The sequence below is a fragment of the Artemia franciscana genome, chromosome 11 (genome assembly GCF_032884065.1).
Source record: "Artemia franciscana chromosome 11, ASM3288406v1, whole genome shotgun sequence".
In the NCBI taxonomy this organism is placed as follows: Eukaryota; Metazoa; Arthropoda; class Branchiopoda; order Anostraca; family Artemiidae; genus Artemia; species Artemia franciscana.
The window spans coordinates 975,912-989,912 of NC_088873.1; the positions used below are offsets into that span (position 1 = coordinate 975,912).

Consider the following 14,001-nt stretch of genomic DNA (forward strand, 5'->3'; position numbering starts at 1 on the left):
GAGAACAGGAGTACACCTGCTCGTGAGAACAGGGCTATAAATAGAAGTAGACAAAGGTAAAAACTTCCCGGAGGACCCCTTGAGAAGAATGCTGCGCGGACAAGGTCATCCCCGGAGGATGTCTGATCTGCAGAAAAGAAACGGTCTTCGTGGAGAGGCAGTGTTGTCGGCTTATCCACCAGCTGGTGTGGGAAGGTACATCCAGTTTTAGAGGCAGTACCTAGAATGGGCAAAAGGGCTTAAGAAATTTAAATGTAACTAGCTATGTTTGTGCTAGCCATAATAAAAATAGTAGAACAGTCATGGGTGCCATAGGACGTATGGCCTGGATTAGTCAGTTTAGGATGTGTAAGGGAGTATTTTCGGTTTCTTTTTGTTATGGAAGCACCCTACGTACCCCCATATCCCCTTGCAACCCTCCATCTTTCCCTGATACTAACTGAGGGAAACTGTACTGCTCAAAAGAAAACGATGGACAATAAGAAGTGGAATGTTATTTTTTTTTTTACTTATGAAATATTTCTATTAGTTCAGAGGGCTACTCATCATTAAAGGTGTTATGATCAACAGAATGTTAAAAATGGAATGAAGAGGACGAGAAATCTGGTCACACATCTTCGAAACGTTCGTATGAGAATAATTTAATTACTATTGAGGATAAAGTAGCATGGGTTCAGGGGGTTTATACAAAATCTGAATAACTCAAATTAACTATACGGTTGTGCAAATCAAGATTAGAATATCGGAAGCTACAATGATGACAGAGGCCAAGTATGGTTTTGAAGCGTGAGCGCTACAAAAAAAAGGATAAAAATACAAAACGGAGGAAGTTTTGCTAGATGTTTTTCAAGAGAAATTGCCTATGGTACTTGACTGACTGACCGTATCTCAACCAATAGACTATACGAAAAGTGTGGTTCAATCCCCTTTCTAGGGCTATAATATGAAAAAGCTTGAGATGGCTAGGGCAGGTTCTGCTGATAAAAAAGGTTGTCCTTGTCGGCCAACCGTTTAGGGCCAGCCAAAAAGCAGGTCGTTACTGGTTGTGTTGAGAGGATGTGGAAAGGAAAAGCTTAAGGGCAATGGGAAAGATTTAAGGAAAACTGCTTGGGAGAGTGCAAAGAGGTAGGCTGTGAATAGATTGGAATGGAGAAGAAGCAGAGGAAGCAGCAGAGAGAGCAGAGGAGATGCGTCCATTGTTGTGTTGACCTCAGGTGGCTTGGTGCTGCAGTAAATTGTTAGTATTAGTAGTAAAATTAGCACACGGACTCTCTCTGTTGCTCTATCTCTCTCTCTCTCTCTCTTCAAATCTCTGTTCTTCTTCCCTCTCTTTCTCGCCACCTCTCTGTCACTGTTTTTGTCTCCACCCTCTCATCCTCTATCTCTGTTTTATTAATTTTCTTTTTTAAAGTCATTTAACTAATTATAAGTTCTAACTATGAAAGTTAATAAAGGGATCCTCAAAAGCAAAAAATACTGCAGATAATATACTATCAGTGAAATATATGTAGCATTATCCATGGAACGCCTTACTAGATTTGGTAAATGATTGACGAGAATTGTCATTGACAATATTTTTGATGGTATTAGTTACCAATAATCAGGCCGTAAATAATCACTCATAATTAGTCATGTTAGGCTCGTAAGTTCCTGGAGGACTCTATTCAAGCGGGTGAGGACCTCTACCTCTCTGCAACAGGTATTTACGATGTTTCCCGTGATATTCTGTACTTATTATGTAATTTCTCTTTTTTTCAGATTCGTTAGGGTTCGGTCGTAGTCATAACCATTGAACATTATTTGATTTATGTTTTCTTGTACCTTAACCTAGACGACCACATCCGTTTATTTTGCCAACTAACAATCGCTGTTCAGGATTCCTTGTATGAATAGTGATTAAAATAGTAAATCTCGGGTAGTTTGCGGTACAGCTTGCTTCAGCTTCCTTTTCAAAACCATGAATTGAATTTAATACCCATGTTGACATTTCTTATGTAATACTTGGCAGACATAATGCCAATAATCATTTTGACTTTGGATATGTGCCTGAAGATCAAGTAACAAAACTTACATCACTTTTGTTATTAAATATATTTCAGTGTAATGAAAATGAAGGTTATATTTACAGGTGCGTATACTGGGGGGAGGGGCAATAGCACCATGGACCCACCAAAACAGTTCTTAGGCCTAATCAGGCTATTCTATTAAGTTTTAGAATTGAGGGTCAGTTTCTAAGTTCATATTTTAAAAAGGTCTAAGACATAAGAAGGCATACTGCAATTGACTTTGGGAGAGGACGCATGCTAAAGGAGCAAGTTCTTCGGGTTTGCATTTAAATTATCCGTGTTTTTATTGCTGTTTCGAAAATTTTGCTTGTCCCTTTCCCCTGATAGAGATTTCATCTAAAAATAATCTAAATTCCTGCGTACAAGCCTGGAATAAGAGCAAATCATCTGGTAACCTTTGCAAAGATTCTTTTTCTGAAAGAAACACTTTAACAACAAAAGATTAATACCATTCGATTCCTAATTCTACAGTCTTTCAAAATATACTAGTTGCAACCCTACAATTTTCAAATCCAAGGCTCCTGGGCCATGGAGCCTTGTAGGGGTAGAGAGTTATTATTGTCCATTTATTTTGATGTTAATAAACTGAACTGAACTGAAGTGATGGTGAATCAACTAATGGTGAGCCCTTTTGTTATTAAAGTGTTTCCTTCTGAAAGATAATCTTGGCATAAGATTACCAAGAGTTTTTCTTGGAGAAGGGTGGGGTAACAATGGGGTAACTCATGTTTTTATCATTAATCTATTAGCTTCTGGGGACATGTTGCCATACGGCAATACTTTTTGTTCTTGAAACATGCCAAATGAACAGTTTCTGTAGATGTTGATCTGAAAGCCTCCTTTTTATATGGAAATACCCAGGGGTCTTAGGATAGGATTGCTACAGGTTCAGAATCTATATTCTAGGTCAAAATTTATCCATAAAATATAGCCACCGGCATAAGCAGGGTGGAACACGTCCCAGAGTTCACATTTAACTGTTCACAAAAAAATTAAATTTTTTTGCAGAGTTTCATAAGATTTTCCAACTAACACAACTTTAATTACAAATCCAATTTTTTTCTCCCATGAAAGTAAAGAGACACGTCAAAACCTAAGACAAATCAAAACTAATGAGGGCTTCGTTTATCATTTTGATTTGGGATATTAGTGTAGAAATTTTAGTTTAATTTCTTAGCACCATTTTGTGTCCCTAAAATCTGTTTAATAAGGAGTTTAAGGGACACAATTTTGTGCAAAATAAACTTGCGAAATTGGTGACAATGTACCTTTATGCAAAACGGCAAAGGTGTCCATTCTTTAGTAGAGAACCTCATAAATTTCAAAAACTATTTTAGTAATTACTTAGGCCACGCTGCCTTCTCGTCATACAGAAACAAAAAATACATTTCTAATAAAGGGGGGCTTTTTTTTCAGACAATGACGCTATGACGCTTCTAGTTTTAGACTTTTATTTTACCTAAATTTTTATCGAAAATTATTTGTGAGTTGTTCTTAGAGTACTTTTTTCTATTTTGCCGAGGAAGATTATTAGTCATATAGCCAAAATTTAAATATGGATTGGTTTACTTGTCACTTTCTTGATTGGAAGAAAAATCCTCATCTATGGAATGCTTTAGTTCTTGTGTAAAGGTGGCAGTGAAGACACATTTCAGCCAAGCTGTGTGGTTGAGTCTCACAATTTCCAATGCAGAGTAATTGGTGAAGTCAAAGTTCCCCCTACTCTAGAATGCTGCTGTAATTCAAATTGGAATCATCTGCCTTGAACTTGAAAGAAAGCTATTTTCAAAATTAAAAGTTCATATGGAGTAAACTTGCGATTGAAAAGGCCACTCTTTGACAGTCATTAAACAATTTAGTTATTCTAAGTTACCTTTCAGACAGCATCCCCAGAACTAAATTCCCTACTGTTATGAAATTACTGGTTCTACTGCAAAATTGGAATGTCAATTTTTTGTAGTGCTTCTTAATTACCAAGACTTGCACACGCCAGTGTCCTTTGCTTAGCCATGTCATTAACATAAAAACAGCTCTTACCTGCTAAAGCTGTATATCACCATGCCTGCCTCGTGTCGGACAAGTAAATCAAGCAATGGAAATTCTAGCTAATGCATAAATTTCGGTATTTGACCGAAAATAATTACATTCAAGCAGCCAGCCCGACAGCCAAAAACTTCAATCGCCATTGACTTCACTGGTGTAAAAACTAAATTAACTGGCTGTTATAGTACTACCCATTCTATTAAAAAAAAATTTGACGACACTTACAAAAAGGCCTGACGATACTGTTATACCCACTACGCTCAAGTTCTTGGTCTGACAGAACGGGGTTCTTTCTATATGTTCTTTCAGCGTAGGAACCTCGGAATCACTTGGCGAGGAAAAACTCTCCTGGACTTAGATTATGCTGATGATTTAAGCATCCTAGATGAAAGTATGAGCACAATGAATGAATTTTTAGAGGTTTTGTGAGTTCAGGGTGCTAGAATAGGTTTGAAAATTAATGCAAAGAAGACTAAGTCGTTAAGGCTAGGAATAAGTGACGATGAAAAGCTGACATTGTTTACCAAAAAATTGATCAGGTGGGCAGCTTCACTTACCATGGTAGCATTATTAGTAAAAACGGTGGGAGCAGTGAAGATGTTAAAAGTAGAATAGTCAACGCTCAGGGCATTTTTTTACAGTTAAAAAGAGTTCGGAAGAATAGGAAAATAAGTCTACAAACCAAGAATAGAATATCGGAAGGTATAGTGATGACAGTGGTCAAAAACAGCTCTGAAGCATGGGCACTTCAGAAAGTGGAGGAAAATTTACTAAATGTTGTTTTCCAGAGAAATTGCCTATTCTACGGTCTATTCTGGGTACCTGGCTGACTGACCGTATTTCAAACAGTAGGCTGTATGTAAAATGTGGATCAATCCCGCTTTCTAGGGCTATAATGAAAGAAAGGTTGAGATGGCTAGAGCACGTTCTGTGGATGAAGGATGACAGATTGTCTTTTTCGGCAAACCGTCTAGGCTAAAAGGAAAACAGGTTGTCCTTGTCTGAGGTGGGAGGATTTCATAAAGAAAGGTTTAAAGAAAACGGGAGCTTCCTGGGATGATGTAAAGAGGGAGGCTTTGAATAGATTGTGATAAAGGACGGGCGTGCGTAGCTGTATTGGCCACAGGCGGCTTGGTGCGTAGCTGTATTGGCCACAGGCGGCTTGGTGCTGCTTGAGTTTTTAGTAGTAGTAGTAGTAATAGTAGTAGTGGGAGGGTGTATATACGCTACAATTTAGAAATATTTTAATTAAATATTTTGGTTGCTATTTTGGTTAGGTTAGGTTAGAAACTATTTAATATAATGCGGCCTGGGGGCCTGATTTCCATAGTTCTCTGTTGTAGGTTTTCGATAATTTTTTTTACTAAAGTATTTTATTTTCATTTTACTCGGGTATATTTCATTAGGATTAACCTATGTTCCCTTCTTGAGTGTGGTGGCTATAAACAGATAAGTACCAATTTGACAAATGTGACATGGGTCGTTTTTTTTCCAGCAATCTTTCATTACCATGATGTGCCCTTTCCATCGTCCTTGTTTTAGCCGTTTCCTCACTTTAAAAGAAGTTCTAAATTGTTGAACTTCCTTGCCTTCCATGCCTACTTTGTGCCGTTTAGGCATTTGTGCATTTGACAGCTACCGTTTATACACAGCCGAGCAGCTAGTTTTAGAGCCTAAAACTGTACGAGTGAGAATGTAAATTCAGCTAATCAGGAGATTTCAGTCATAACTCCTTACATTTTCACGTGACATTTCCCATGCACGTCTAACTCCAAGACTAGACACATATGTCCACCCAGGTATTTCCCTGCAGTCTAAACAGTATAAATTCTTATTAGTTTTAGCTTCATAATGTCATTAACGATAGTATCCATACAATTATGCTAATACGGGATTCGACTTTCTTTGTTTTACTTCATAGTACATAGAAACTTAAGAATATATCTTACAGTAATTATAAAGATCAAACAATCCCCATTATCTAATCGTAGAGAAAATCTGCTTATAGACATCTACAGATACTGGTTTATGTAGTGGAAATTCAATGTTTTCTTATTTCGTCCGTAATTCTGGACCCCCAAAACCTCTTCTTACTAACCCTTAAGTGCCCATCTAAATACAAATTAATGTAAGGTAAATGTATAAACAATAAAACGATTAAGAGTTTATATCGTTTTTTCTCTGTTTTTCAGAATATATCAAAACCACAGCAAATATCTTATACTGACTATAATGGTCAAAAGCCAACTGTTATTATTACCCACGGCTATATGGAAAATGGAAGACAAGCATGGTTACAGGTATGTTAATTTTCTTTGTTAAATGTTAAAAATAAAATTTTTAAAGGGTAAATATAAAATGAAGACAACTTGTGTTAGTATTTGTGTTAATAATAAAAGTGTGACTTCAAACTAGAAAAGCTCCTTGGGAGAATTAAATTTTGCAACACTTTCTGGTAAATAGCTTGATAACACGATTTAAAGAAGCCGCCCCTCCCCATAAGCAAGATATACTCATAACCCAGAAAGGCAAAACTAAAATCCTTTTTCTTATTCCCATCAACCTAGTTTGATGGAGATTTTTCAACTCTTTCTGGTGGATGTTAAGATTGCAAGAATTCAGGGACTCCCTTCTCAGACAGAGGCAAGAAGGCTAGGTGCGAAAAATATAACTATAAAAAATATTAAGATTTAAAAAATATGAAAATGTGGGCTCACCGTAATGAATGTCTCAGATACTAGTTTCGAGTGAAAAAGTTAGTCCTGTGTGTTTTGATTTATTTTGCTTCTAAATAAAGGAAAATTGAAGTTGAAATTTTGCAGAAATTTTGTAGGTAAATATTCTAAATTTGATTTAGAAATTATGAGTTTTCACTACTCATATTTTTGGCATTTTGCTTTTTTTATATTTCAACATGTAGAAAATGATGAAGTTTCTTTGGTGCTTTTGGCACATAACTTTTATTAAGTTTGGAGAAAAAATTACTTTTTATGTCCAGGGCCCAAACACACTTTAGTTTCATGTTTCAGCAATAGGCTGCAACCTAACGCAGAGAAAGCTATATGGATTCATTCCTGAAAGTTTCTTTCGCTTCGGAATGTTCTGGTTCTGGTGTTGTCCAGATGGATAATCTTGTCGTGTCCTCTGTTAATTCGTTAGCTGAAAGATAACCATTGGATTTACCATTTGGTGTAGTTTCTTAATGCTATTAAATAAAAATAACGCATTTTTTCAACTGATAGTAAAGTGCAACATTGAAGTAAATCATCAAAGTCGATATCGAGGTAATTTGTTCCAGAGACTTTTCAACACTTACATGTTTCAAAATTTCCAATATTGCAATTTTTTATGCCGTTTGCACATTCTATTTTTCGTTTTCCTCCCCTTCTTGCTTGCATTAAGTGGAGACGATTTCGCATAGCCTAATATATATATTATATATATAATATTATATATATATATTATATATATTATGTTATATATATATATATATATATAATATATCTTCACGTATATATCGTACAACTTAATAAATTTAAAACTCATTTTCCATGACAGAGACATATACCTAATTTTCTTTGGACGTAACGTTTTAGCTAGTTACTACTACTACTAATAATAACTCACTGCAGCACCAAGCCGCCTGAGGCCAACACAGCTACGCACGCTCCTCCTCCAACCTAATCTATTTAAAGCCTCCCTCTTTACACCCTCCCAGGAAGTTCCCATTTCCTTTAAATCCTTATTTATGACATCCTCCCAACCCAGACAAGGACGACCTGCTTTCCGTGTAGCCCCAGACGGTTGGCCAAAAAGGACAATCTTCGGTAATCTGTCATCCTTCATCCGTAGAACGTGGCCTAGCCATCTCAACCTTTCTTTCATTATAGCCCCAGAAAGCGGGATTGAACCACACTTTTCGTACAACCTACTGTTTGAAATACGGTCAGTCAGCCGGGTACCCAGAACAATCCGTAGGCAATTTCTCTGGAAAACATCTAGTAAATTTTCATCTGCTTTTCGGAGTGTCCATGCTTCAGAGCCATATTTGACCACTGTCATCACTGTAGCTTCCAATATTCTAATCTTGGTTTGTAGGCTTATCTTTCTATTCTTCCAAACTTTTTTTAACTGTGAAAAAACACCCTGAGCTTTAGCTATTCTACTTTTAACATCTTCACTGCTCCCACCATCTTTACTAATAATACTACCAAGGTAACTGAAGCTCCCAACCTGATCAATCTTTTCGTTACCTAAGGTCACCTGTTCATCTTCACTTATTCCTAACCTTAGTGACTTAGTCTTCTTAACATTAATTTTCAAGCCTATTTTAGCACCCTGAACTCGTAAAACCTCTAAAAATTCATTCATTTTGCTCACACTTTCATCTAATATGCTTAAATCATCAGCATAATCTAAGTCCAGGAGCGTTCTTCCTCCCCATTTGATTCCATGGTCTCCAATTGCCTTTCCTGTGCTCCTTAAGACGAAGTCCATCAAAATGATCCATATAAAGGGGGATAGAACACAACCCTGCTTAACTCCTGATTTAATACAAAACCAGTTGCTAACCTCATTTCCTACCTTAACCGCAGCAGTATTATTCTCGTACATAGCGCAAATCACTTTAATGTATTTTTCTGGTATACCATATAACGATAAGACCTTTGTTGATGCACGTTAATTTTATACCATAGCTTTTTCCAATATTATTTATTTATCTAACTTTAGGCGAAAAATAAAAAAATAACCTTAGCGAGACTAAAATATTTTTCTCAGGTAAGGATTAGGACCAAAATTTTTTGTATCCCTTAAAATTGTGCCTCCTATTTCCCTGGATATTTCGTAGTAAAATTGGTTCCACCTCAGGCACGTACACCGGACACTCTTTTGCAAAGGGGCGAATAAAAATTAGGGAAGAGGTATAATTAATAACAAGTTATTTTTTAATATGACTAAGAAGCGTCCATCAGTATACTAGCCTAGCCTTACCAACTCATAATAGCACAACGCAGCTAAAAACCCACCTACTATTAATCTTGTTTGAGCATGCCCTGCTCTTTAATTAGCTATTGACGAAGAGTATTTTACCTTCTTACCTTTTAACTATCTATTGCTACAGGTAACTATTTTTAACTATCTATTGCTACAGGTAACTATTTTTACCTATCTATTGCTACAGCCTATCATTATGAATTCCATGATTGTCTGTAAATTGATTACAAAATATATCACGAAGCTCCGCTTTGGATTGTCTGTCACTGAACGAAACGTTAAAACGTTACAAACGTTGTCTGTCACGTTAAGAAATGATACTTTTTCCTCCCACGGAGGTATGCTAAGCTATTAAAAAAAAAATCTCGTCAAAAAGCGTGAGCTTTGCTAGTGCGAGAAACCTTAGTAATATCTACCCTTTATTCAATACAGCTTATTACAATTGAACTGTGTCATCGACAACCAATGGAAACCATTTTATTGGCTGTGAGTGACGAAAATCAGTTGCACAATACTGAACGTGGGGTTAATTTTACCACAAACATCAGGTTTTACTGGAATTCTTCCCTAATGTAACTCCAGCAGACTCAATCTTGGCAAAGTATCAAAATATAATAAACTCTAAAAATGTGTCCTTAATCTCGCCATGCGGAAGTGTGAATCTGGATTCGACTACAAACTTGTATATCAATTTTTCTATAACAGGACATGGCGACCACACTGATGTTATATTACGATGCCAATGTTATTGTCCTTGACTGGGTCAGTGGTTCTGCTCCTCCTTATACACAAGCAGTTGCCAATATCCGTTTAATTGGTACAATGGTTGCGCAATTCATTGTGGAAGTATCGGTAAAGTATATTTGGTATCTTAGTCAGGTTTTTTGCACTTCCTAATGTAAATATTCACCATTACTACTCGAATCCATTATTTATATATATATATATATATATATATATATATATATATATATATATATATATATATTTCCTTTACTATTTCCAAAGACCATTTTGTCCTTTAAATTTATATATAAAATAATTTATTTAAACTTACTTCTAAAAAGGATAGCTCAATACGTGCTCCTAATAAGGGTCTCCTTGTACCTGAACTTTAGTTTAGCTCAAATCCGTTCAACTCCACTTATTTAGCTGATCCCTCGTTTAACTCAACACACGTTTAAATCGACCTCCGTTTAACACCGCCTGCGTACAATTCGACCCCTATTTGACTCAAGCCCCGTCTGAGTCAACCCCAATTCATATTAGTCCCATTCAATTCCCTCTCCCCCAGCAATTAACTCAAAATTCAATTCAAGTCCCGTGCAATTCACTTCTCATTTAGTTCAATCCCCGTTTAACTCAGTATCGCTGCCATTCGACCCTGTTTAACAGAACCCGCTTTCAACTAAACCCCCCTGTAATTCAACCCTCGTTTTACCCAGCCCTCGTGCAATACAGCCCCCTTTAACTCAACTCAATCTGACTCAACACTCTTAAATAAACAATATAACTAGAAAATGTAATTCACCCCACTTTTCATTTACTAATTCTTGTGTAGGTGTTTTATTTTATTTTCTACTGATTTAGTGTAAAGCTACCCCCTCCTCTTGCTTACTTGTGCTTGTGGCGGGAGTCAGGTGTTTCCGCCTCGCCTGGCATCCAGGATCCTTGTGACCTCTTTGGACCAGGTTTCATAATCTGCTGCCAATTGCTCTGCGAAAGGGAGCCACTGGGCCGACCATCTATGTCCAAATTTTCAAAAGCCACCAATGAGATCCAGGTCAGACTTGATCAGGGTAGATCAGTTGTCCTTTTAAATTTTCTAAAAAATAATAATTTACACTTCTGTCTTATACATTTGAAATTATCAATACTTTTCATGTCCAGGGCCCAAACACACTTTAGTTTCATGTTTACAGCAATAGCTGCAACCTAGCGCAGAGAAAGCTATATGGATTCATTCCTGAAAGTTTCTTTCACTTCGGAATGATCCGGTTCTGGTGTTGTCCAGATGGATAATCTTGTCGTGTTCTCTGTTAATTCGTTAGCTGAAAGATAACCATTGGATTTACCATTTGGTGTAGTTTCTTAATGCTATTAAATAAAAATAACGCATTTTTTCAACTGATAGTAAAGTGCAACATTGAAGTAAATCATCAAAGTCGATATCGAGGTAATTTGTTCCAGAGACTTTTCAACACTTACAAGTTTCAAAATTTCCAATATTGCAATTTTTTATGCCGTTTGCACATTCTATTTTTCGTTTTCCTCCCCTTCTTGCTTGCATTAAGTGGAGACAATTTCGCATAGCCTAATTACCGAATTCCAATCCGAGCCCTACAGTGTATTGGTACAGATGAATTCGATTTCTAGGTCCCATATTACCAAGCTGAGATCAATTTCACTGCGCCACTGTAACTGTATTGGTTTCTTTTTCTATACAGCTGAGGATTGGTAATAAAGCTATCTAATTGGCTGACTATAGATAAAACTTTTATGAAAAATTATACGCATCTCTTCGCAGAAAGAGAGCTACGAGTATTTATGTCGTCAATTCACGAAAATTTGGGTGGGGAGGGAGTAGAATGTATTTTCAACATCTAGGAAATTATTTTCGTTTCTTCAATTTTTCCAATAAGAATACCAAAAAAGGGCATTATTTAAGGAAAATGCACAAAAAAGTTATTATCAGGCTACGAACCTGTCCAATTTTCGAAAGAAGAGAGAACAACCACAGAAGGCAAGTGATCTTCATGAAAACACAGAATCACATTTAGGATATAAAAAAAAAATTTATTGTAGAGGTTTAAAGCTTCTATCTATAAATATGTAGGATTTTGCATTTTTTTTTACAAGAAAAAAGATAGTGGATGGTTGCATATTAATTTTTTTCTCTACAAGGAATGATCGTGTTAAACATGGTTTACAGTAACGAGCTGTAATTGCAGAGTAACTCGTGTCAATAGCAACTAAAACTCCTAAAACTATTTGATAACAATATGCAGACCAAAAATAATTAGCCTTTTAGGGTGATTATAAAACTTCTATGAAAAATTATACGCATCCCTTCACAGAAAGAGAGCTACGAGTATTTATTTCGTCAATTCACAAAAATTAGGGTGGGGGGAGTAGAATGTATTTTTCAACATCTAGGATGTAATTTTTTTTCTTCAATTTTTCCCGTAAGAATACCAAAAAAGGGCATTATTTAAGGAAAATACCCAAAAAAGTTATTTTCAGGCTACGAACCTGTACAATTTTCGAAAGAAGAGAAAACAACCACAGAAGGCAAGTGATCTTGATGAAAACACAGAATCACATTTAGGATATAAAAAAAAATTTATTGTAGAGGTTTAAAGCTTCTATCTATAAATATGTAGGATTTTGCATTTTTTTTTACAAGAAAAAAGATAGTGGATGGTTGCATATTAATTTTTTTCTCTACAAGGAATGATCGTGTTAAACATGGTTTACAGTAACGAGCTGTAATTGCAGAGTAACTCGTGTCAATAGCAACTAAAACTCCTAAAACTATTTGATAACAATATGCAGACCAAAAATAATTAGCCTTTTAGGGTGATTATAAAACTTCTATGAAAAATTATACGCATCCCTTCACAGAAAGAGAGCTACGAGTATTTATTTCCTCAATTCACAAAAATTAGGGTGGGGGGAATAGAATGTATTTTTCAACATCTAGGATGTAATTTTTTTTCTTCAATTTTTCCCGTAAGAATACCAAAAAAGGGCATTATTTAATGAAAATGCACAAAAAAGTTATTATCAGGCTACGAACCTGTCCAATTTTCGAAAGAAGGGAGAACAACCACAGAAGGCAAGTGATCTTGATGAATACACAGAATCACATTTAGGATATAAAAAAAAATTTATTGTAGAGGTTTAAAGCTTCTATCTATAAATATGTAGGATTTTGCATTTTTTTTTTACAAGAAAAAAGATAGTGGATGGTTGCATATTAATTTTTTTCTCTACAAGGAATGATCGTGTTAAACATGGTTTACAGTAACGAGCTGTAATTGCAGAGTAACTCGTGTCAATAGCAACTAAAACTCCTAAAACTATTTGATAACAATATGCAGACCAAAAATAATTAGCCTTTTAGGGTGATTATAAAACTTCTATGAAAAATTATACGCATCCCTTCACAGAAAGAGAGCTACGAGTATTTATTTCGTCAATTCACAAAAATTAGGGTGGGGGGAGTAGAATGTATTTTTCAACATCTAGGATGTAATTTTTTTTCTTCAATTTTTCCCGTAAGAATACCAAAAAAGGGCATTATTTAATGAAAATGCACAAAAAAGTTATTTTCAGGCTACGAACCTGTACAATTTTCGAAAGAAGAGAAAACAACCACAGAAGGCAAGTGATCTTGATGAAAACTATAGAATCACATTTAGGATATAAAAAAAAAATTTATTGTAGAGGTTTAAAGCTTCTATCTACAAATATGTAGGATATTGCAATTTTTTTTTTTACAAGAAAAAAGATAGTGGATGGTTGCATATTAATTTTTTTTTCTACAAGGAATGATCGTGTTAAATATGGTTTACAGTAACGAGCTGTAATTGCAGAGTATCTCCTGTCAATAGCAACTAAAACTCCTAAAACTATTTGATAACAATATGCACACCAAAAATAATTAGCCTTTTAGGGTGATTATATCTTCTCTATAATCTATGTAGCTATCAATATATAACACACTGGGAAAATCTTTTGGATTTTTCTTTGCAAGGGCCTAGTAAAGAATGAACTAGGTTGGCATCACTTTTCGCCAAGCTGCTCTTTGAGGTTATGATGACACTCGGGGGAACCAGGTAATAGAATCCATCAACTATGGCCTAATACACTTATCAAAAGATACGTTCGTTAA

At 35.7% G+C, this 14,001-nt stretch overlaps 1 protein-coding gene across 2 annotated transcripts in view; it reads left to right on the forward strand.

The window, feature by feature from the left end:
- The window catches only part of LOC136032658 (pancreatic triacylglycerol lipase-like), a 109,341-nt gene that overhangs the window by 19,390 nt on the left and 75,950 nt on the right, over positions 1 to 14,001 (forward strand). For both annotated transcript variants that reach the window (XM_065712943.1, XM_065712944.1), the window contains exons 3-4: positions 6,302 to 6,409; positions 9,810 to 9,956. In XM_065712943.1, coding sequence (XP_065569015.1) covers positions 6,302 to 6,409; positions 9,810 to 9,956 — 255 coding nt within the window. The remainder of the gene's footprint in view (positions 1 to 6,301; positions 6,410 to 9,809; positions 9,957 to 14,001) is intronic.